At 38.4% G+C, this 26,444-nt stretch overlaps 1 protein-coding gene across 4 annotated transcripts in view; it reads right to left on the minus strand.

Annotated features, from left to right (window-relative positions):
- The window catches only part of ERC2 (ELKS/RAB6-interacting/CAST family member 2), a 443,048-nt gene that overhangs the window by 143,599 nt on the left and 273,005 nt on the right, over nt 1–26,444 (minus strand). For 2 of the 4 annotated variants that reach the window (XM_088134788.1, XM_088134785.1), the window contains 2 exons: nt 24,224–24,235; nt 6,851–6,986 (listed from right to left, as the gene is read on the minus strand). In XM_088134788.1, coding sequence (XP_087990914.1) covers nt 6,851–6,986; nt 24,224–24,235 — 148 coding nt within the window. The remainder of the gene's footprint in view (nt 1–6,850; nt 6,987–24,223; nt 24,236–26,444) is intronic. The other 2 variants (XM_088134787.1, XM_088134786.1) reach the window with 1 other exon arrangement.

Here is a 26,444-nt window from a genome sequence, read left to right on the forward strand (position 1 = left end):
TGAGCCCCTCAGGTCGGAAGGTGTCCAATATGCTACTGGGGAAGAGCGGAGGGCAATTCCAAGTAGCTCCAGAAAGAGTGAAGCGGCTGGGCCAAAGCCGAAAGGACGTTCAGCTGTGGATGTATCTGGAAGCGAAAAGAAGGTCCGATGCTGTAAAGAACAATATTGTATAGGTACCTGGAATGTCAGATCTATGAACCAAGGCAAGCTGGATGTGGTCAAACATGAGATGACAAGATTGAACATCGACATCTTGGGAATCAGCGAACTGAAATGGACGGGAATGGGTGAATTTAATTCGGGTGACCATTATATCTACTACTGTGGGCAAGAAACCCTTAGAAGAAATGGAGTTGCACTCATAGTGAATAAGAGAGTGGGAAAGGCAGTAATGGGGTACAACCTCAAAAACGACAGAATGATCTCAGTGCGTATCCAAGGCAAACCATTCAATATCACAGTCATCCAAGTCTATGCCCCAACCACTGATGCCGAAGAAGCTGAAGTTGACCGCTTCTATGAAGACCTACAACACCTTCTAGAACTAGCACCAAAAAAAGATGTCCTTTTCATCATAGGGGATTGGAATGCTAAAGTAGGAAGTCAAGGAGTAATCGGAATAACAGGCAAGTTTGGCCTTGGAGTACAAAATGAAGCAGGGCAAAGGCTAATAGAGTTCTGTTAAGAGAACAAGCTAGTCATAGCAAACACTCTTTTCCAACAACACAAGAGACGACTCTACACATGGACATCACCAGATGGTCAATACCAAAACCAGATTGATTATATACTTTGCAGCCAAAGATGGAGAAGCTCTATACAGACAGCAGAAACAAGACCAGGAGCTGACTGTGGCTCAGATCATGAGCTTCTTACTGCAAAATTTAAGCTTAAATTGAAGAATGTAGGGAAAACCACTAGACCACTCAGGTATGACTTAGATCATATTCCTTGTGAGTACACAGTGAAGGTGATGAATAGATTTAGAGGATTAGATTTGGTAGACAGAATGCCTGAAGAACTATGGACGGAGGTCCGTAACATTGTACAGGAGGCAGCAACTAAAACCATCCCAAAGAAAAAGAAATGCAAGAAAGCAAAATGGCTGTCTGATGAGGCTTTACAAATAGCTGTGGAAAGAAGGAATGCGAAAAGCAAGGGTGAAAGGGAAAGATATAAGCAACTGAATGCAGATTTCCAGAGAATAGCCAGGAGAGATAAGAAGGCCTTCTTAAATGAACAATGCAAAGAAATTGAGGAAAACAATAGAATGGGGAAGACTAGAGATCTCTTCAAGAAAATTGGAGATATGAAAGGAACGTTTAGTGCAAAGATGGGCATGATAAAGGACAAAAAAGGCAGGGACCTAACAGAAGCAGAAGAGATTAAGAAGAGGTGGCAAGAATACACAGAAGAACTATACAAGAAAGATCTTAATGTCCCTGATGTCCACGCTGGTGTGATCACTGACCTTGAGCCAGACATCCTAGAGAGTGAAGTCAAGTGGGCCTTAGGAAGCATTGCTAACAACAAAGCTAGTGGAGATGACAGTATTCCAGCTGAGTTATTTAAAATACTAAAAGATGATGGTGTTAAAGTGCTGCACTCAATATGCCAGCAAGTTTGGAAAACGCAACAGTGGCCACGGGATTGGAAAAGGTCAGTTTACGTTCCAATTCCAAAGAAGGGCAACGCCAAAGAATGCTCAAACTATCGCACAATTGCACTCATTTCACATGCTAGCAAGGTTATGCTCAAAATCCTACAAGCTAGGCTTCAGCAATACATGAACCGAGAACTACCGGATGTACAAGCTGGGTTTCGAAGAGGCAGAGGAACTAGAGATCAAATCGCCAACATTCGCTGGATCATGGAGAAAGCACGAGAGTTCCAGAAAAATATCTACTTCTGCTTCATTGACTATGCAAAAGCCTTTGATTGTGTGGATCACAACAAACTGTGGCAAATTCTTAAAGAGATGGGAGTACCAGACCACCTTTCCTGTCTCCTGAGAAATCTGTATGCGGGCCAAGAAGCAACAGTCAGAACCGGTCATGGAACAACTGATTGGTTCAAAATAGGGAAAGGTGTACGACAAGGCTGTATACTGTCACCCTGCTTATTTAACCTATATGCAGAGTACATCATGAGAAATGCCAGGCTGGAAGAATCACAAGCCGGAATTAAGATTGCAGGGAGAATCATCAACAACCTCAGATATGCGGACGATACCACCCTAATGGCAGAAAGTGAAGAAGAACTAAAGAGCCTCTTGATGAGGGTGAAAGAGGAGAGTGCAAAAGCTGGCTTGAAACTCAACATTAAAAAAACTAAGATCATGGCATCTGGACCCATCAATTCCTGGCAAATAGAAGGGGTAGAAATGGAAGCAGTAACAGACTTCATTTATTTGGGCTCCAAGATCACCGCAGACAGAGACTGCAGCCATGAAATTAAAAGACGCTTGCTCCTTGGGAGGAAAGCTATGGCAAGCCTAGATAGCATATTAAAAAGCAGAGAAGTCACCTTGCCGACAAAGATCCAATTGATGCCTTTGAACTGTGGTGCTGGAGAAGACTCTTGAGAGTCCCCTGGACTGCTAGGAGATCAAACCAGTCAATCTTAAAGGAAATCAACCCTGATTGCTCATTGGAAGGATCGATAATGAAGCTCAAGCTCAGATATTTTGGTCACCTAATGCAAAGAGAGATCTCTTTGGAGAAGACCCTGATGCTGGGAAAGATTGAAGGCAAAAGGATAAGAGGACGGCAGAGGATGAGATGGTTAGATAGCATCACTGAAGCAATGAGCATGAAACTGAGCAAACTCAGGGAGGCAGTGAAGGACAGGAAGGCCTGGCGCAATATGGTTCATGGGGTCACGAAGAGTTGGACACGACTTAACGACTAAACAACAAATAATTCTGCATAGGGACAGCCTTAATTGCCCTGCTGAACTTGCAGGTATAACTTACTGGGTGGTGAGAATGCAACTCTTAGTTCTTAATTTCTAATTGGCAGCTGTTACTATTTATCACACTAAATCTCCTCTTCCAACATCTGGCCTGAGTTTAGGAAGCACATTTCTACACTGATTCTGATGTAATCTGTTTCACAAGATGTTATAGTGTAATTTCTCTTCTTCATGTGGCCTTCACTTAAGATAGTCAAGAGTCCCAATCCCATTCAACTTTTATATGAATCCTCCAAGAGTTGTCTACAGATGGGGATTTCAGTGTCATTACTTTGCTGATGACAAATAGCTCACTTTCTTTTTCAACACGAATCTTAGAAAGGTTAAGAAACTCTTAAACAGGTGCCTGGAGCTGATTCTGAGCTGAATGGAAAAGAGGAAGTGAAACTTAATCTTGGAAAAATACTGCTGCAGTGGATTGAGAAGAAGCTGATCTGGATAATAGCATACAACAAACTTGTACTCCTCCTTTAGGCCAGGTGTACAACTTGGAAATGATCCTGGATTCATTACTGATGGCTGAGGCAGATTTGGCAGCAATGGCCAGAAGATTGTTTGCAAAATCTGATTTGTATGCCATCTGGAGAACTAGACCAAATGACCTAATTATCCATTGTTCTGATTATCTAAATCAGACTACCAAACTGGGTTACAGGATTACCCCTTAAGATATAGGAAGGCTATAGCTGATATAATAAGTCACTCATCTTCATGTGGTAGGGCCCCAAAACTCTGCACATAACTCCAATTTTATGTCACTTATTCTGTATATGAGCCAATAAGCCTATTTCAAAATGCTGATCTTAACATTCCCCAAGCTATAATGATTGTTGAGGTTATCTAAAGTCCACCTTCATAGATCTACACATATGCTAAGATCTATCTCTGGATGTTATTTGGATGTCTATCTTTTTATTTAGATGCATGACTATGCTTTTCTGCTTATATGATCATCCAAGGTTGCTTACCCAATAATAAACAAAATATAAAATCTAATATAAAATTCATACAAATAACATTACTATCAATATCATTAAAATAAATTAACAAAATTGGGCAAAAGAAGGATGATTTTCCCATGTTGTTAAAAACTGGGAAAGTGGGAGTCAAATGCACCTCCCTGAGCATAATATTCCCTAGTCTGGGAGCCACTCAGGAGAAGGTCAAGCCATGGGGCAGCTTGAAAAGCGCCCCTTCTACTGGTCTAACTAACTCACTAGGCAAGTTCACTAGTTCATGTTAAGATTAGCAAGATTAGTTTGCTCGCCTTTTTCAGACGTGCATTAATGTAATTTGGGATACCACTGGCCAAATCATAAACACGTGGTTGACCTCCAATGGAACAAAAAATATTATTCTGTCTGATCTACAGTATGTCAAAAAAAAAACCCACATATACACAAATCTAATCAAAAGTTAATATGGCTTCCTGGTAAAACTATTATTTAAAAAATAATTCATGGTGAAACATGTTTGTAGTGCTATGTGCAAAATGGAAATACTACTTTAGTAACACAAAAAGTATTCAGAAAAAAAGCAACAAGATTGATATAATACATAAAAGCTGTTTAAGGAAGGCATCACCAAAGGAATAAAGTATTTTGAGCCTGAGAGAAAAAAAGATTAAAAGGGAAAATTCTTAATCTTTTCAGATGAGTTTAAAAAAACTCAATAAGGGATTGAAAAACCAATTATTCCTTATGTCCACAGAGAATGAACAATGATTCAGGCAACTGGTTTTTAATGTTATCTAAAGACAACACACTGATGGTTACCTAACACTGCTGTGTTTTTATTTCCAGAGAAGGTAGAACATACACGGAAAACTATTTTGACAATGGTGCCAAATTATCTAAATAGTTTTGACTACTATGCACCTTGACTTTGTAGGTAAGAGGAGTTGGAGCAGTAAATGTGTCACCACTCTGTAATCTGGAGAAAGTTTTAAAGGCCTAGTAACTGCAAGCAAAGAGTGCCTATCTTGAAGGTTGAAAGAACAGACAAATCACGATGCTTCATCTGCTGAGCCCCAAACCCTCTGATTCCTTGGCCTAAGATTTGCAAATCACAGATGCCATCCAGGTTACTGCATCAACCTGCCTAACACTGTCAGAGAACTACAGAGACCAGTAATTGTTCATTATGCTTTAGAACTTGCTTTTAGTCTGAGATCTTTTCTTGCACATTTGTAAGCCTAAGCCTAACCCTGCCTTCTTTGCTTGCTTGTGAATTTCACTTTGTATCCATGAGCTCAGACTAATATTCTGACAACACTGGCCTTTCAGAGCATGGTCTGTCTGCACTAGAAGCTTCTTTTACCTGTTTTGATACCATGTTTTCCCTTTCCCCAGAATAAAAGCTTGAGGTATATATCCCTGATAAAACTTCCACCTGCTAAAAAAAGAAGTGGGGTTTTCACTAAGACTTGGACTGTAAAATGTGGGAAACCAATAGATGGCAATAAAGAGACACGAAAATCTCTAACTTTTTGATCCCATCTAATGGTTTGTGAGACCAACTAGTTTTCATAGACACATCTTGAACCCTGGACTGGTAGCTACACCTTGCAAATCCTCCTGTTTGACTAATTTTAAAGGCATAGGAACTTTTCCCTTTGAATATATTATTGTTTTTCTGGATATTATATGCTGATTTTATAAATTGTGCTACTGTTTTTGGGGAGGGAGGGAATAAACATCTGTATACCTCCTAAAGTCATTTTGGGGAGATGGGCAGATATATAAATTTTCTAAGTAAACAAATATTCTGCATCTACCATTTAGATGCTACCATCTACTAGGAATCCAGATTTTTGCAGCCCAGACCTGGTAGCCTCAATTTCTTAGGTGAGATCTACGACAAATCCAGGGTTACAGAACTTTTTCCTGAATAAATAAAGCCAGTTACCAAAAGATTTGCATGGGATATATGTAATCAGTAGGGCTGTGCAGAACTTTGGATTCAATTCTAAAACAGTGCTTCAGGGCATGCAAGGGTGTGAGCATAGTCCCTGTCTGCAACTCTTTGAAACTGTCTTTTCAACCCCAAATGACCTACTATATGTCACAGCTGAAACCCTTTTCCTTATTCCAAATGGACTGCACTGGCTCAGTTTAGACTGGGTTTAGTCTGTTCAGGAGCAATGGAAATCTCTAAGTAGACTTCGTCTCAAGAAGCCTTTCCCTGTAGCCTCACGCTTCTGCAGCTTTCAGCCCTCTGGCTCTTGGCTCATTATCACTCTTGTTCTTGGAGACCTGGATGCTTGGAGAGTCCCCATCAGGATCTAAGGCCACTGTTGCCTCTTCCAGTAGCAGGAGCCAGCCAAAAGGTCATTCTCCATAGGTCTTCCTGGCTCCTGGGCCTCACCTCCTGAAAGGGCTTCCCAGCTCCTGCTCATCCCTCTATGAATGTTTAGTGGGAGCCATGACATCAGAGTTTTGGTGGAATAAAAATAAAACTATGAGTTTTGTTAGTAGTAATAATAGTAGGCAATAATGTATAGCCATAATCCTGTAACAAGTCTAATTTTTTTTTGTTCTCCACTTCACTCAGATGGATAGCAGCAGTAATGTCTTGTTCAAGTTTCTAGATTAGATATCATTCTCAACTTTCTAAGGAATTCCCACCAAGCACTTACAGATAACAATAATTACTCTGAGATAAACATACTGATTCAAATACCACTAGGTAGCTGTTGTCCTTCTCTTGTTTAAACAAACATCTTAACATCTGCCAGTCAAGAAAAATCAGTATTTTATCAGTCATTAGGAATGAAGCATATGTGTTGTTTGGACTGACCATCCAATAATGTTTAGACAAATTTAAAATATTTACTATGGTAGTATTAAAAAAGAAAGAAAGAAACAAAGCAACTTACCTGCAAATGTTGAGCATTGTCTGTCATATTGTCTTCACGCCTCCGAACTTCTTCTAGCAATTGGGCATTCTTCTTCTTTTCTATTTGTTGATTGTGCTTCAGATTGGCCACTTTCTTGTTTTGATCCTTCATGTGTCTAAGAATGGTATGCATATATACCTGTTAATGCTAGTGGGTCTATTAACAATGTAACAGTGCAAATGTACAAATGACAGTATAAAGCAATTCCTTATCATCAGGCAGAGGTGTTCATCACACATTCTAAGGTAGGAAGTCTATGAAAAATCAGTGTGCTTCATATGAAATGTTGAAATGTTACTGCACGTTAAGAATGCATGAAGCAATTCTTAAAACAGAAGTGTGTTGAAGTTTAGAGTGGCTTAATTTTAGAAGCAAAAACCCCAAGTTCCCAACCTCTATTTTCAGGGCCGATGTTTAAAACAGGGACCATAACTTTTCATTACGGGCACAAATTAAGGGTTCTCAGTTTTAGAACTCTACTACTTGATCTTCTGACTGGACTGAAATGGCTAGATTGTGCACTTGGGACTCTCAGAAGGCTGGGTGTTCCCTTTTAAAGTTTCTGCTTAAATTAAAGCATCCATTCACAAATAGTTTTCTATGCCAAGAAACTTACTCTAAAAATCAGTTCCAATCTAATGTGCTTCAAAAAAAATCCCAACATTAATTTCAGAAACAAAATTAGTCCATCAGAACTTAAAATTATGTCTGTGTGTCCATAAAAACCCACATATGACCACTTAAACCCTCTCAATGGTGATAAGCAATTATTTGGCATTATTTTATGACTGACTAATTACTATGAAAGGCTGCAGAAGAAATGTGAGAACATAACTGTTATCTGCCTGAGTTCTTAGATATTAATTTATTTGACTCTCTCACGATTCTGAGGAATTTCTTTCTTTTTATCTATATAATAATAGTCATGTGCAAATTCCAAAAGAGATTTGCACACTAATCTTTTTTGGCAAAAGGAAAGGATATTTTCTAATGTCCATATGATCACGCAAAGTTTTTAAAGAGTTTGGGGAGGTGGAGGCATTACGTACAGTTGTAGGCTCTAGACCCCCCTTTTTTTTCTGTGAATGTTTAGTAAGTAAAAATGTTATGTCCTTAGGTATTTATTGGAAAGCAATAACATAAATTATACTGGTAATGGGAAAGCAAACGCCATTATCAAGACAAAGCTCCATGATGGTTCTAGGCTAAAAAAACAAAGCAAGAACAATCCCAGAAAATAAATATTAAGTTATGAAGAAATAACGACTATTTTCCAATCTACAATCAGTTTTGTAACTCATATGTTGAAAGATGATTCATATAGTTTTAGTGTAGAAAAGAATATAATATGCTTTCCTCATTTGGTGAAAAAATATAGGAAAAGAGATATAAAATACATTTTGTATAATTTGCACAATAACAATAGTAATTGTTCTTTGATTGATGTTTTTTTTTTTTTTAAAGAAAAGGCTCCTCCTTTTTACTATTCCTGTTTTACTGCAGGAATATCTGAAGTTTTCTAAATCTGTTAATTGTTTTATAGTTTAACCATTGTTAACCATTCTGTGACATCAATCCCCTAATTACTACTGAACTCTTCTCTTACACTCTATTTATATTATTCAGAAGACCCTTCAGTCTCAGCTCATAGTGTGCTTCCATCAGAGGATTTGATTGATTGATTAATTGATTGACTGATTATTTACCATCAAGTCAATATGGACTCTCAGCAATCGCAAAAATAGATTTTCTCCAGGACAATCTGACCCCAACCTGGTCCTTCAGGTCTTCCAGTGGTGCACCAAATAGTGAGGGTCGTTTTACCAATTTATTCTTCTCTGACTCCCCCTGAAACTCCCTGTTTCTCATGAGTCAGCAACCTCAACTGGATCTCATAAGGAAAGAGGGTTTTTTTTTTCCTGACACTTTGGATGTAATATTATCCCTAAGTATACATTTTCTCCTGTTTCGGATTGAACAGAGAGAGAGAGAGAGAGAGAGAGAGAGGACATGCACATACACTTTGCTGTAAGAAGGTGCTATATAAATGAATGAATGAATGAATGAATGAATGAATGAATGAATGAATGAATGAATGAATGAATGAATATTCTGCCCGACTCCCAACAACTCCGGGCAGTTAATATAATAGAAACTTATAATAGATACAAAACTGCTTAATAATTTAACTGAATTAAATCATACCTTTTCAATTGTATCTTTCAATTGAAAGATTTAGCACCTATAAAATCTAAATCATATACCACTTCAGATATTTTGCTTAGAACTTATCACAAGCATAAGTAGCTATATATTTATACTGATAAGTACATAAATCTAGATTTATATATTTTATTGATTAGCTGAAATGGGAATTATTCAGGGCCATGCAGCACAGTAATAGAGTTGACAGGCTGCATGTGCCTGTGATAGCTTAAAAGCACAGTCTTCAGTACCACGAAGTGTATGATGCCGATAGCCCAAGTTCCATATTGTCTCCAATACAAAATTTCCAGATGTGAGTCACTAGGCTAGAATGACTAAAACATTGCCCAAAACTATAAAAAGAATCTACCTCAGGGCTTATCTAACACTTTATGTATTCCACTCCAGGAGGTGGAGTCGTGAAAACTCTAAATATAGAATTGACATATCAAAGGAAAGTCAACAATCATACAATATAATGGGACTGTGTTTGCTCCTGACATTCTTGTGCAACCCTGTCACTGATGCCTGTCTTTCCATCTGATCTTCCAACAAAAACTATAGTGACTTGAAGCTGTTTTTATCTCCCAGAGGTACAACTACATCAGCTATGTAATAAAAATATATATATTAAAACAACCATAATATTCCCAGTAGTAATGAAAGCTGCTGTTGCTCCCTGTAAAGAGATAAGCGTGCCAGTTTACAGAGCGCACTGATGTTGAAGAACCCCATCATGGCATATAAAGTAGGGCCACCTTTGCAAAATATAAGATTAACACTTCAGCATACACAAATGTGACCATGTTATTTGGCTGGCTATAGTTTAAATGTGATCATATGATCTAAATAATTATCCACCTGGGGAATTTAACAAATTCATTCATTATTTGTACTCATGCCAATACATGAGTACTGTACCATGTATCCACCAGATCTAGACTGGGGAAGATTGAACAGAATGCCCTACTATTCAAGTGGAAATCCATTCCTGTAACAGTCCCCCACATAAGTTTCCTGCAGGCTCTCAAAATCTGGTCTGGAGGCTTGGGAAATCACGCTTCTCCATTCCTTAACTTGAAGTAACTTTGAGTCATAGAAATACACCAGTAGGTTCTTCCCCATGGGCTCAAATAGAAAATAAATAGGCAGCCATGCTCATTAACTCTGTAAATGTCTATTATGAAATAAGGATCTAATGTCTATAATATACAGGCAGTGTATAGCTAGCTATTACCTAATATTGATGCTGTTCATGTTGCTTCCCTATTTAGCTTGATTAGCCTTAATTGAGAATATTCCCTGATGACTCTCCCTGAATCAGAAGGGCAGCATCTTGCTGTAATATAAATGAAAGCCATCAAGATGAAAATGCTATTCAGTAGGAAGGCCACCAGAAAATACAATGGGCCTACCTTTTCTAAGATACCCTGGGCAGCAATTTGTTAAGTTATCAGAGAACTTGATACGGATGAAGTGATGCTCTAAGAATGCTGTTTTCACAAGGGGAGTTTCAGACAGGAAGGGAGAAGTTACAGCTTCATTTAAAAGAAAACAAGAGTTACTAAAATGGATAGAGAACTAAGAAGTATAATAAGCTGTCTTTCTGGGGAACAGGACTATGAACCTAAAACAATCACAAGTGTGCTGTGTGATTTCCACATTATTTCCTTTTCTGAAATCCACAGTCCCAAGGTGACTTCTTTCTCAGCAAACTGTTAAGAATTAATGTATCCTGCTACAGTACTACTGCACATAGCACTGTCAAACAGGGTTACATGGCAGAGCTTCACTGTACTTTGAAAGCAACGAACTTGGCTCTTCTCCTGTTGTTTCAAAGACACGCACTGAAGCATTCAATTTGTGAAAGATCAAAGGTAGAGCCAAATAAAGACAGAATGGTATTCATTAGCTAAAGGACATAAATAAGTTTAAAAATACAAAGACAGAAAGAAAGAGAGAAAGAAACTAATAGACAGAATGTATACACATAGAACAGATAAGCTAACAAACGAAGAAATATTTGGGATTTAGAAATTAACTTCTTTCCCATGTGTTATATTGAAATAGATTAAATAACTTGCCTAAGAAGCATTTATTTCAGTAATCTTATGTCAGTATCTATTGTTGGCAGGGGAGGGGGAGAGTTAATGTATTTGTAAACTCTTGGAAGTAAAGACATTTGCTAAAATGTACAATGATGTGGTTGTTCAATATGTTGGATACATCAGCCTCATCCACCAAATTGTTTCTTTAAAATGCAGAATAGAGGAAGGAGGAATGGTCTCCTACTTTTCACCTCCATTCTGCTGTTGTTATGTACAAACAAGAGTTAGGGCTGGAATAAGCAGAGGCCACTCCCTTTGGGACTATCCATGTTCATTATCCACAGAGTTGTTTCCTGTGCTCTGGAAAGCTCTGTCTCTTTGGATATCTACAGATACAGTGGAACCTCGGGTTACGAACGCTTCTGTTAACGAACTTTTCGGGTTACGACCAGCTCCGGCCGCAAAATTTTGCCTTGGTTTGCGAACCCCGCCTTGGGGTATGAACAGGATACGCGGCCATTTTCCCTCCCGTGACACAGTCCGCGGCCATTTTTCCGCCCCTGACACGTGGTCTGCGGCCATTTTTCCGCCCCTGACACGTGGTCCGCGGCCATTTTCCACCCCTGACACGTGGTCCGCGGCCATTTTTACGCCCCCGACACATGGTCCGTGGCCATTTTTCCACCCGACACGTGGTCCACAGCCATTTTCCGCCCCCGACACATGGTCCGTGGCCATTTTCCGCCCCTGACACGTGGTCCGTGGCCATTTTTCCGCCCCCGACACGTGGTCCGCAGCCATTTTCTGCCCGACACGTGGTCCGTGGCCATTTTCCGCCCCTGACACGTGGTCATAGGGAGGGGGACTCTCCCTCCAAGCAATAGCTGCCTCCCTGTCCTCCATGCCAGAATGGATTAACGGTAATTACATTGAACCTTATGGGGAAATTTGCTTCAGGTTGCGACCAATTCGGGCTGCGACCAGAGTCACGGAACGAATTAAGTTCGTAACCCGAGGTACCACTGTATCCAGATAATGTTAATTCTTGCCTTTTGTTTGTAAGTGTCTCTCTCCCTGTTTGCCCATGTTTAGTAAATAAACATCAAGCTATATTTTTGGCAGCTGAACTGAGTAACATGTGTGCTTGCTCTGATTGAGAATATAAGGACTGACTGGAATTTTGATGGGTGCAACTAAACTTGAAATTACCCATAGTAATTTTCCAACATAAAGAAGACAATCCATTTAAGTAATGAGGTCATGTGTTCTAAGTTTAACTTCTAAGCCAGCAATTCATCCATGTATTCATTCATAGAGCTTACAGTTTTTGTGTACTGTCCCAATCACTAGGAATCTGAGCAGTACACAATAAGCAAAACCAGAAAAAGAAATGCCATTAAGAATCTCATATAAAATAATTTTTAACATAATAAACTGTAGCTGCTCAATAAATATAAATATGGGCACGCTGGAAGGCACGTTGGGATAAAAGAGTCTTCAGGAATCTTCTAAATGAAAGGAGAGCCGAGGGAGCTGCACTTCTGGGAATAGAATATTCCAGAATGTGGGTGTTATTACCACAAACAGCAGCCATCTTGTCCTAGACCCCACCCCATGGATATCTTGAGGATGCTCAGGATTCTCATCAGGCCCTCTCCTTATTACTAGATTGAACAGGCAGAATCACGTAGGTAAGGTGATGCCTGATATATCCCATGTTGTATAGAGCACTGAATTGGGTCCAGAAGTCTACTGGCAACCAGACTAGGCGTAAACCCGCAGTAGTAGGTTTCTCTAGCTAGCAGCTTGTCCACTGTATTTTGGACCAGTTATAGATTCCGAGTTAACTGCAATTGCAAAGCTGCACTGAGTGCATTGCATTAGTTCAGGCATGTGGTGATCAGGTTATGACCTACTTCCACTGCAGTATCCTGGTCTAGGTAGGGTCATAACTGGCAGACCATTCAGATCTGGGTAAACTCCTCCTGGCCATGGTTTCCACTTGATGTTCCAGCAGGAGCTTTGAGTCAAGAAACACTCCTAGTCACAAACCAGCTCCTTCAGGGTAATATAATACCATCAAGAATCACTGTTGTGGCCAATATACTTGGATGCTTATTGATAAACAGCAGTTCTGTCTTGGTAGGATTTAATCTGAGCTTGTTTCTCCACGCAGACCCTTACACCTTCCAGACACCAGTTCAAGATTTCCACAGCATCTCCACTTCAGTGGCAATGCACAGTTGAGGGTCATCAGCATACTGATGACATCTCACCTTGAACTACATATAACCTCTCCCACTTAATATAGCTGTTAAATAACATAGCAGATAGAACCAAACCCTGTGGACCCCACATAGGAGTGGCTCAGAGCTTGACTACTCAGCCCATATGACTACCAATTGGAGCCATCAGTCAGGTAAAAACAAAACCACTGTAAACTCTTGCTTGTAGTCAAGTGGAATACCATGGCTGATGGTATCAAATGCTACCAAGAGGTCCAATAATATGAGGAAGCATGTGCTACCCAATCCAGGTCTTGATAAAGGTCATCTACTTGCATGATCATGCAGTCTGGGACTGGGTCCTAAGTGAAAGGTATCCAGATGATATACTACTTCTAGGGTTTTCTATAGCTGATTCACCCACTACCTTCTCAGCAACCTTCCCTAATCGATAAAAATTGAAAACAAGGCAAAATTTGCACTGAGAGATGGCCTCTTCAGGAGAAGGCAAACCACCACAAGTTTCAGAGGTGGCAGCATAGCAGCCTCTTTCAAAGAGGCATTAACTACTTCTTCAATCTAGCCAGCCACACACTATTTCTCTGCTTGAAGGAGCCTGGATGGGTGTAGATCAAGCCTGCAGGTTGCAGCACTCATACTATGGAGAACTTTATCTATTTCCTTGGATCTCACAAGCTCAAAAGAATTCCAGATCATAATAACAAGATATCGCCTTTCCAACCTCACTTAGACCTGCCCTTAGACTTGTCCAAACCAGAGCAAATATGATCAAGTTTATCTCAAGAAAACCTGCAAATCATCTGGATGATGATTTTGGCAATCCTTGCCCAAAAGAGTGAGTCATCCTGAACAGGGCAGCCATTTAGGAGCTTGTGGATGCAGTAAGCATGGGGGAGTGTTGATGTTTCTCCAACTGTATCACATTTTTTTATTTTTGGATGGTATTATAAAGAGGACAATAGTACTAATAGTACTTGTGTAATGCTTGGAATTCCCCCAAGTCTGCAGTTCTCTTGTATTTTCGCTACATAGAAACCATCACTCAACCAAGATTAATACATATGGGCATCAATTCTACATATGTGCAAAAAGTCAAAAGAAAGGTTGGTTCATTTTTATTTGCAATATTGAACAAAATAAATCCTGGAGAAGAGTTTAAAGCCTGGATTAAAATATATCAGTGGCAAAAGGCAAAGATCATGGCCAGTGGAGCATATTCCACAGATTTGCAAATAAGTAAAGGCACTAGGCAAGGATGCCCATTCTCTTCCCTATTATTTATCATCACCTTAGAAATACTGACATAAAAAGTCTGAGGTGACAAGCAAATCTCTAGCCTCCAAATAAATATAAGCTTAAATGTTATGCAGATGATATACAGTAGTACAGTATTAACCATCACAGAACCATGAACTGCAATAAGAGAGTTGGTGAAAATAATCCAAGCCTTTGGAAAATTATCTGGATATAACATCAATATTAAAAAAATAATAATTATAGGACATTTAACACAAGAAGATGATTTTCTGTGGAAGGAATCTGGATGCCAGATAATAGATTCAGTGAAATATCTGGGTATGCATTTAACAGGCAATAATCAAGAAAATATATCAAAACAGTTATGGAAAGAAATTAAAAGAGATCTTGAAAGGTGGAAAAATTTAAAGCTCTCTTGGTTAGAATCAACTGTAATTATTAAGATGAATGTATTACCCAAGATAAACTATTTGTTTCAAATGGTGCCAATTCCAATTCCAGAAAAAAAATTACAAGAATGGCAAAAAACTGTTAGTAAATTTATATGGAGTGGAAAAAAACCTAGAGTTAAAGACAAAGATTGATAAGAGTATGGAACCTTACAAGAAAAATAGTAAGTCCAGCAAGTTCACGACTAGTCTTTTCTTTACATGCTTTTCATGTCAGAGATAACCATAGTAAGAAAAATGCAATTACATATGCAGATAGGGCCCATCCAGACTCCATGAACAGACCAAAGCATTCCAAGAAATTGGCGAAGGCCAGACATGCCATGGTTGATGTACTGACAAATTGCTGGAAGAATAAAAACTGACCTCAAAAATTAGGGAGGGCTTCTTAAAAAAAATGACAGAATTTGAAATCCTCACACAAAATCAAGATCAGCTACTGGGGTGCATATATAAACTCAGATTTGACATAGAGACAGAATAAATAAAAAATTGTATGATAAAATGGGAAAACTCATGGAACAAATCTATAAAATTTACCCCAAGTTATAATGTCATGTAACAGAAGGAACATTTTACCATATATGGTAGACATGTTAAAAACTGAGGAGGACTGGAATGAAATACACAGCATTACTCAGAGAATTTTAGAAATCAAATTTGAAATGAAACCACAATTATTCTTGCAAGGCATAATTCCAAAACATATTAATGAAACATATAACAGTTTACTAAGATACATGTTTACCACTGCAAGGATAAATTTAGCACAACATTGGAAAAGAGACACTTTGCTGACAATATCAGACTGGGAACTTAAACTTGGAGAATAAGCAGTAATGGCAAAATTAATAGAATATACAGGTAGGGTCACTTAACAACCCTAATTGGGACCAGAATTTTTGTTGCTAAGTGAAGCAGTCATTAGGCGAAACATCACATGACCACACCACTTAGCCATGGCAGTTCTAGTAGTCCTGTTTGTGGTCATTAGGGGAGGACCATGCCATTGTTAAACAATGACCTCCTCCATCTCCTGCCCTATGTGAACATCCAGGTCTGTCCCATTGCCTCCTCCCCAGCCAGGCCCAGTGAGGTCCCTTCGGCAGATGAGGCTCCACCGCCCTGCCACACTCGCCTCCACTTCAACTCCCCCCACCTGCCCATCTCCCCTCATCTCTGCTCTTTTGGCTGCTTTGCACTACCCCTGCCACCCTCAACTGACCTTTGCCATCTTCTTCCTCCCACTGCTGATGAGGCACGCCTGCCTCACAGAGGCATCATGAAGGGCCAGCAGCTGCCTCGGCCAGGCGTACCTCTTCAGCAGTGGAAGGAAGGTTAGCTGGGGTCACCGGGGTGGCAGGGGTGGTGGAGTGCAGGGTGGTGGGGGTTCAGGGGAACCAGAAAGGCAGAGATGGGGGGGAGATAGGACGGTGAGGGGATTTAAAACGCATGCTGCGGTCGTAAATGGGGGTAGACTTCCAAGTGCCCAAATTTTGATCACAGATCAAATTTTTGCAACAGCCATAACTTTGAGGACTGGTCATAATTACCATTCATACAGTGCCATCTAACAGAAGTCTAACCAAACTGAAGCAAAAATGGCTTACATACATACTATATAAGTATGTAGAGTATGGTTTTTAACTAGAAAAGGAACTGACTAAAGAATTGAAATCAGAAATACACAAAAAAATTTAAATATCTATAAATATTGTACACTAGTTGGGGTACAACAAAAAGAAGTTAGAAACGAATATTTATATTGCTTTTAGTAGTTTTTCTTTTTAAAAAAAATTAAACAATAAATAGTGGAGATTTTGGCATTTAGCACAGAGATTCAAATCCTTACATTATTAAAATAATTTAATCTATTTTGTTTTTATGGTTAATTTCTCATTAACTATATACAGAGCACTAACTGTACAATCTTGGTAATTTTTTGTTCACTTATAGATATTATATATATTACTAGATGTTATAAATATAGATATTACTATATCAATTATTTAGTTGGTACAAATCACTAACAGAACTATAAACAGTAAACAATACATTAAATCAATATTGATAAATGCAGATAGAACTGAAATATGATTGTATGGAAAAGAAAACTCACATTTCGGATGTGCAAAGGAAATTTATGAATTGTTTTCTTCTGTTCTACCAAGAAGATGGGATGGGGAAAAGGTCCCACAAGCAGCCCTTATAGCAGAGCCTGGCTTAAGTTATACACACAGCTGAACTAGGTTTTTGTGGAGACAATAAGTTTCTTGAGTAGTCAATCGGGTCTAGAAACTCTGCAGGCCTATTACTCCATCATCCTAGTTTACCACCTGCATGTAAGCAGTTAGGCAATTGTTCAAGACTCTAAACTTTATGTGAAAACTTAAACCCATGTTTGCGCAGGCCAGGTTATTATTTTATTTGGCTCACTGTTACAGTTTATTGGGCTGATACAACATCTTACAGAACAAAGCCTTCAAAAGACCAGGGCTATAATTAAGAAACTCTTCATGTTTAACTCCCCAGAAACAAAGCCTTTTAGTGGGTTGAGAATCCTTATCTGCTTAGCAGGTCTGGTTTTCTGTCATAAATGATGGCAAAACTACTAAAGACTACTTGTTACTCATCGAGCAACAAAACTAAAACCTTTAATCAGTCATCTGGGTCACTTTCTTATTCCATTTTATAGCACTCTAAATTGCATAGAAGGGCTAACATGAAAAATACAGAGATTATTGTCTGCTTTTAAGAGGAAATTACTCAAATGGACCCACCAGAAATAACAGTCAGCATCCAAACCTTGAAATTATTTAGAGCAATTTGAAAGGCAGGCAGCAATACTTCAGCAAACCTTTTGTTGCCCTATGAAGCTAATAGGTCTTTGTTAAACGTTTACATTAAAAAGTACAAATGATACACTAATATAAAGTAATGAGGTGGGAACAACATTCCGTGACTTTCCTATTGCATTTTACATATATTCTGGACTTGTTAAAGAATCACACTGCTCTCTTTAGAACACACCCACACCCACTAATATTTTGGAGAGAATAACCTGCTTGTCTTTCCTAAAATGCTTTTCAAAAGAACAGAGATAGGAACGTGTCTGGACTGAGATATACTGGCAACAGCTTGTAAAATATTCAGTCCAAATTGCAGGGTACCTCATCTTCCCGCTGGGCATTTCCTCCACTGCTCTGCCCTCCCAAGGGTCCTCCCTTGGGTATGAAAGCTAGTTAGGTGATCTTGAGCCAGTCACTCTCTTTCAGCCCTAAGAAGCAGGCAATAGCAAACCGTTTCTGGACATCCTGCCAAGAAAACTTCAGGGACTAGTCCAGGCAGTCACCAGGAGTCAACACCGACTCAAAGGCACCAAAACAACAACCACAACAACACATACATACATACATACACAGTTATATCTATCAAAATGCAAATACAGGCAGGCACAACAACCAGTATTACAATTAAAAACAAGTCATTTCTTGCCAACTGTTGGTCTCCAGTGTCTTCTAGAGCTACTTTAAACTGAAATTCTGTAACAGCGCAGGGGTCATAACAGTTCCTAGCATATAGTGTGTTGCTGGTTTGAAACCCAGCTGAAAGATTATTTTTAAATTACGACTTTTTCCCCTGAGCTACCTAATTTCTACTGTTTTTCCTTTTTAAAGTAAGTCCAGCAGTGCAACATTTCATCATTTCTCCAGTCACTTGAAGCAAAAGGGGGTGACATCCTTTTAACTCAAGTGATTGGAATTGAAAACTTCTTTTCCCCAAAGTAAAAGGGACAGAAATCCTTTTACTTTAGGATTGGAGAAGGGATGAAACGCTGCACTGCTGGCATTACAAAAAAAAGTGGAAATAGATACTCAGGGAAAGAAAATTTTTTTTTTAAAACTTGCTGGGTTTCCAACCAGCAATATTCTATACGCTAGAGAAATGTTATAACTGCTGGATTGTTGCAGGAGATCAGTTAAATGTAGCTGTAGAAGACATTACAGATCATAGCAACCATTAACTAAGCTGAAGTATCTTTCCTGCCTGAGTAAAGGATGCCTGTCTGTCCATACTACAAGTGCTTGTGTGTGGCTTTGGTCATATGGCTCTAAACAGATTTGAAGTAGCCAAGTGCAAAGGATGGATCTTCAGACAAATCAACCCAGAGTTCTCACTTGAGGCACAAATTACCAGGCTCAAATTATCCTACTTCGGGCACATTATGCAAAGACCCAGCTCTCTTGAGAAGGCTCTAATGCTGGGAAAGATAGAAGGAAAGAAAAAAGGAGGACAAGCAGCAAGGTGGATAGACAGTGCAATGAGTGCACCATTGGAAGACCTGAAGGACCAGATTAGGGATAGATCATCATGGAGAAAATCCATCTATGTGGTTGCTAAGTGTCAACAACAACTTAATGATATGTAATCAATCAATCAGTATGTCACAGGCAAAACAAGCAGCAGAGTTTGAGGCAACAGGAATAGAAAAACAGCACTTTGCAAACGGAGCAGGAAAGGAGGTGAGAAGGGAATACAGGGCACTGTCATCCATTACCACCATCCAAAATGGTTGCAGACAACGTGGCCACCTGGCAGTGCAGATACACTCCCAGTGATGGCTATAGCTTTCCATATTCGCCAAGTAATTTTCTTTAAATATCATAGATTTTAAATAGATATTCTGATACAGCACTCTCAGTGCTGGGGCAATGGAATTGAATCCTGAGAAAATGGAATCCCATTGCAAAGTTGGATTTAACATTCCTTTGGCTTGAACATCGCACTGTGTTTTACTTTTCAACATAAAACAATTAGGCAGAAAACCATCACAGGATGGTAGGAAAACTATTTGTATGTAGTCACCAATAAGAATATATTTGTTTATAGTAGTGACCTAGATGAGAATCCTAACCTTAACAGTGTTGATTTTACATTTATTATATTCTACATCTCAGCCTGTATAGATATTGTTATGGAAAATATTGTTTCATTAAAATTCAGAAAAAAATAATTAAAGAAAGAAACTAGAAAACATATAATAAATGATAAAGGAACATTAAAAAAAGGACAGACATTAATGTTTATTCAAGCTGGGAAAACTTAACACATTGCTGGCATTCCCTAGTAAACCAAATTATATAATCAACTCAACCGCAGAAGAAAAAATTGGCTGGATTATAAGAACAGATTTCTTTAATTAAGCCCATAATTTTGCTAGGCAAGAATTACAAAATAGAGGCTTCTGGTGAAGGATAGCTTTTCACATGTAAGCTCTTTTACTTTCTTAACAAAGTTTTTTAATTACAACTTGTTTATACATTTAACACAGGAGTAGACAATGCATGTTCATTTGTCTCCCCCTCCCCATACAATATAAGGTGCCCATAAGTAATAGGGCAGTCAAAATTCAGTAGTAAATCAGAAAAAAAAAATAACTATGGAGGAGGAGGAGGAGGAGGAGGAGGAGGAGGGATAATGATGGTGGTGGTGATGATGATTTATTTTTACGGCTGGGACACCCTATATATGTACATTGATTACAGCCACTGTGGAGTAGTAGTTAACATACTAGACTAAAAGTGGGGAGTCCCAGTTTCTAGTCCTCCTTAAGCATGGAAGCTGGCTAGGTGACTTTGGGCCAGTAACTCTCTCTCAACTCTAGACTGAGAAGTTGAAAAACATCTGTCTACCAACAATCACTGGATCACTGTGATAGGTTACAGTCCATAATCTCAACCTGAGAAGCCTTCACTCTGCAGTAGATTGTTTTCAGGCTGATACCTTTAATTAAAAAATAAGAATGGCATGCTGCAAAGCACAATTTTTATTTCCAAGTTTGCTCTAGTCCACTCAGAGATGCCAAAGACATTCTTAGAAAATAAAATAGAGTGCAGCTGTAACATAATGCTTTGTTTAAAAGTCTTTTATCTGCCCATTAAAAACAGTTAAGGTATTCTGAAGGATTAAAGTCAAATAGTAATCAAGCCAGTTTACCTCTGGGTAAGTGGGTGGTTTTATGACAGCCATTTTCAGAATAAGCAGGTCACCTCACTTAGCTTCTTCCTTTCTAACCATACTTTCTTTTGCTTTCATGTATTAAATCTTTATATTCTTCTTCTCTGATTTTATGGAAAAACAAGGGCAGCATAAAGCCCATTACTGCCTTCTACCAGACATAGGCCTTTGTCTTCCCTAGCTTGAATATGCTATTGTCTTGCTCCAAGATCTCAGTTGCAGTTGGTTGACCTGCTTTGAGGTCACAAAGGGCATTGCAGACTAGCATCAAATTAACATGATAGGAAAATCTTTGATTCTGAATTCCATCATTGTTTAATATGTTATTGTTTACATATATTGATAAAGAACGAGGCCAATATCTATTTGGTTTATCAGCAGTGATAGCATCATAATAAAAGGCAACTTGCAAAAAACTGTAATATTCTGGTAACAAAAACTGGCCTTGGCTTACTCTAAAGTGGTTGTTACTTATGAGCTTTCTTGATTAGAAGGAATAAAAGAAAAATCTCCCACCATCCTAATGGCTGGAACCTCTTTTCTGCTTCATAATATCAGCATCTGGGACACACATTATCATAAGCCTGGGATTGGAGTTTGCTTTTATCATTCTTCAATCTCATCACAGTATTTGACAATAGTGTAGAATACTCCCTTACATACTCCTTTTTCAAGCAAACAAGGAAAGAACTAAATTTTGGATAATGCCTTCATAACTTTTCCCATAAATAATCAAATGCAGTGATACAAACAGAGAATACTAGGGAGGGCTGTGCTTCCATAGTTCCCTTTGGATTAATTCCAAAGGTAGAAATGACTCCAGTACAATTTTCTGAGCTGATTTTCTGGATAGCCATTTCCTGTTTCTATAAGTAGTCTGGGGCCTGGTCTCCTTTCCATTGTCTGATTTCTCAACAACTCATAAAGGTTCAAGAATAAAAGGCCAATATTTTAAAAAATGTATATCCATGCTGCTCTCTTTCACTGTTTGGTCTACAAAATTCTGGGCAGAATCCCAGGTAATGTTCCAACCTGGAAAGTAACTTATAAGGGAAACAGAGCTAACTTCTAATACTGGTGAGCTTTACCAGCTGAAGCAGAGAATCAGACAACGGACTAGTATTGAAACATTAAAAATACTGAGAGATAAAGATGTTCCTCTCATCTTTTTATTTTATCTAATTTACTAATGCATTTTCTCCAGGACGTTAGCCCATATCTCTGTGTTTCCAGAGCACTAAATGTTCTTCATATTACTCCATAAGGTTCTAGTGGGTCTTGTATGTTCAGCCACATGGAACACATTTCTGTCACAGAAAATAACTGAACTTCAAAACTTTAGATACCCATTCTTGTTGATAAAATTAATGCTGTCATAGTAAAATGATTTGCTGCTGACTAGCCAACAAAAATCTGTCTTACTAGAAAAAGGCAAACAGTAATATTCACAAGTTCTTCCCAAATTATCATCTGAAGTTCCTGCAATTTGTAAGAATGCTACTGGCTGAGTTTTAATTTACACTGAATTTTTTATATTTATGCAATCATACAAATGCATGGTATGTATAGATCATAAGTTAAATAAATGTGACTTGGAATCCTGCTGGCAAATACAAATATGAGATAACTAAAATTATACACCTGGGAAACATATGCAAAAAGATATATTACTTCTTTTATTTCACTCCAAAAATTAAAGAGCCTCTGGATGATTTGTTAAAAGGCATTCTTTTGTGAGGGTCCTTCTAACAGCAGAAGACAGCTGCTCCAAGTATAGACCAGCAGAAACTAAGTTAAAAATAAAATTACAAAATTCTTGCAATCTATAGTAGCAGTAAGCTAACCCATTTTCACAAGTTGCAGATAAATTTGCAATATTAAGTTTATTTACACATTTCAATCATCCAAGTATCATCCATTATTTTGCTCATATTTATCATGAGTCTGGATACCTAATTTGAAAAAAAGACTGAGGGACTGACAGGAAATCTGAGTCAGTTCAGCAGCTGGTCAATAGGACATTCTAATGTCGGTCATGTAGAAGAAATCAAGAAATGGAAGTGCATTCAGAGAAAGGCAACCAGGAAACCAACTTCTGTAGAGCAAAGGAAAAAACTAAGTAAGTTTAGCTTGGAGAAAAGTTATGAAGAGAGATGATAGCAGTCTACATATGTGAAAGGCTGTTAATGCAAAAGATGTTCCATATTTATCCAAAAGATTGTGGCCTTAAATTAGAAGAAATGGGTACCAGCAGAATAGAATGCCAGACAAAATACTGAATTCTGCTTTAATGGAGATAGTAAAGCAGACTGGATGCCAACTCCCAAGAAAGTTGTATCTGCATCCTACATTCCCCTTCCTTCCTTCCTCAATCATATTAGCTGGGGATGAGTTTCTACTAGAGGATATTTAACTTCCCTTTCAACTCTATGATCCTAACTCAAACAGTACATTCAGTGAAGGTATGAGCAAGGGTTGTTAGATTTTAAAAAACCACTTTTTTTACAAAACTGCTACACTCATTTAGAACAAGTGCTGACACATGAGAGCACTCCATCATACACACATACATGTACCTCACATAGTAGGACTCTGAAGACAACTGCTCAGTTTATTTACCAGAAATATTCTCTATGAAGTTTCACGCAACCTCTTAAGAAACTGTGGGAGAGGTTTAGAGAAAAACATGTAATTTAGTGATATCTACAATGCATGGTATCAAACTCTCTTTTTATTCTGATCCAGTGGCAGTTACCTAGCTGTAATTAAATAACAGATGCATTGGCTGAAATTGATGGAGCTCGGTTATAGAAATTATAGTCCTTCTCCTAACATATTCTCATTCTGTCACAAACTATTAAATATTTCAAAGCCTTGTGATTGACTGTTACCCTGTGCCCAGGGGAGGGCTCCTGTACTTTCCTTATATGTCCATTTATAATGATGAATTTATACTCTATCATTATAAAATGCTTGAGCATATCCAGGAAGTTCTGAGAAAACAAAATCAGGTTGCAGAGTACAAAACATTAAACACCACCAGCTAGAGGAAGTTATACCCATTAATTTAAAGATTAAGTGGACCTGATAAGTGAATTGAATACTGGAAAAGATATCAATAGTCCTGACCTGAAAGTCAAGCTGACTGAAGCAGGCTGAAAGCAGTCATTTGGAAAAAAAATAAATACATTTTTTTAAAAAAAGAAGATAGAAAAGAAATAAAGGGAGGAAAAATTTCAGTTTTACAACATAAAAATGAGCAGTTACTATATCAGCAGTCTATTTTTAAAAGGGAAATCAACAAAGAATTATGTGTGTGTTTTAATGAATAGTGAACAAAAGCAACAGCTTTTCTACTATGGAAAAAACCTGCCTTAGAAATCAGGCACACTCTCACTGTACACATGCCAGTAAACCACAATGAAAATGGTGGCAACTGCAAAGCCATGTGGTTGGCAGGAGGCGTTCTTTCTTGGAAGACCTTGTGCGGACCAACTTGGGTTTCAGGATGACTCATGTGAGCAAGTCATCCTCACCCATGAAAAATAAAAGAAGCTAAACGGCTTGGCTACATGTTCAAAGAAATTTATGTCAGTGATTCTCAAGTACTGATCACTTACACTGATCAAAGACACTCTTTTTCCCCATGGAAATACAGTCCTTGCTAAAGCTGAGAGCAATCTTTTTCAGTCCCAAGAATAAGACTAATACTTCATCACTGAGAATATCCAGATGCCTGATAACTTATTTTCTGCAAAAATATTTAACATGTCCTTTCAATTAGTCAAAGCACACATACAAACTCTTATCTAAGGCCAAAGTAAAATAATCCCCAGAGTCATCACAGGTGCACATTCCTGGTCTACTTTGCAAAAGATGATTTATTTACTATTTTAAAGAAGATGGGGGAATATCAGAAACCATTACATACCTATTGGGTATGCTGATTTCTTTTATCTTAATTTCCTAGTTTTTCTTTAGCAGAACTATCTGGTGGCATTTCAACTGTAACACCTTCAGCCATACTGACTGAAAGATACTGATGGAAATCTTGTTTGAAGGACACATATTGAAACCACACAAAGGTAAATTTGGTATCAAACACCAGCAAACAACAGTTTACAGCTAAATAATATGACTGACAATTAGAACATCGAGCCCTTAATCGTTTTAGCTATAATTCAGCAGCCAGCCACTATAGACAATGTATTTAACCTGATGAAGTACAGTCCAATAACTTGCTCAAAAAAAGGAAAAGGGATACTTAAACATATTTTTTTGCAATTTTGTCTAAATATATCAGAAGTATATTGATTAGGACAAGCTTGGTATAATCACCAAAACATCTTGCAAAGGTCTCTGTCCATGTAACATGGGAAACATGAAACATGGTCCTTGTTTAAGTTGTTACTACTTGCAGAACCATTTGGAAATCAACCCTTTTCTCTCTATCTGCAATTAGCTAGCAAAAGTCTAAATAAAGTGTGATTATTATAGGATTTCTTGACTTTGTATATGTATACGAAGAGTTAGCATTAAAATATAGTAATAACATATGTATGGACAGGCCCAGCATCAGCCATATAGCCTCCTCTGACATGAATACTGGATTCATAACCAACTCCTTCTCGTTTGATTTTGACCACTTGGTGCTCATGAGCTATCTGATTCTTTAAAATTCCTGCAGTCCCCAAAACAACATAGGACATCATGGGAAACTCTAAATGGTGGAAATCTCACAGCACCTAGGTAGACCACAGCACTTTGGCTACTCCTCCCTCTACTACTTATAAGTCCACTGATGTTTGGATGACACTTTCCCAAAGTCTCTCTGAAATCTACAGCTGGAGCTGCAGTATAGACTCTGTCAAGTATGCTCAAGGGGCAAGGACATTTTGTTTTTAACCTCATGGTATCCATCAATTTCTCAGCCCTATAGAATATTTTCACATAAAGCAAGAGAAGAAAGTTTGCAAGCTAAGCTCTACAGCGTGACTCTTCATTTTCCCTTTCAGCCATTAGTAAATAGCGTGAAGAAAATTGGGTCTACAACTGGCATTCAACGCTGGAGCCAAGCTGTTCCAAAGTTGGCAATAAGCAGCATCACAACAACAACAAAAGCTTTGTGACATACATCTCCTTACAGGAATTTACAGGTGTGTATTAAGCAGCTGAGGTCACTCACAGTGATTAGCAACTGTGCCCTTACTTCAGTTGCACTAGCTGAGACTCATTAAAGAGAAACTGATCTTTTTTAAAAAGGAAGAAAGAAAAAGGGTTTCTCTCATGGTATCTCTTTACCTTTTGCATGTTAAGGCAAAGCCAATACACAGTTAATATCCAGTCTCAT

The sequence above is a fragment of the Python bivittatus genome, unplaced genomic scaffold (genome assembly GCF_059951505.1).
Source record: "Python bivittatus isolate LINGU-HERP-01145 unplaced genomic scaffold, Pbiv_v1 ctg000080_np1212, whole genome shotgun sequence".
NCBI classification, from domain to species: domain Eukaryota; kingdom Metazoa; phylum Chordata; class Lepidosauria; order Squamata; family Pythonidae; genus Python; species Python bivittatus.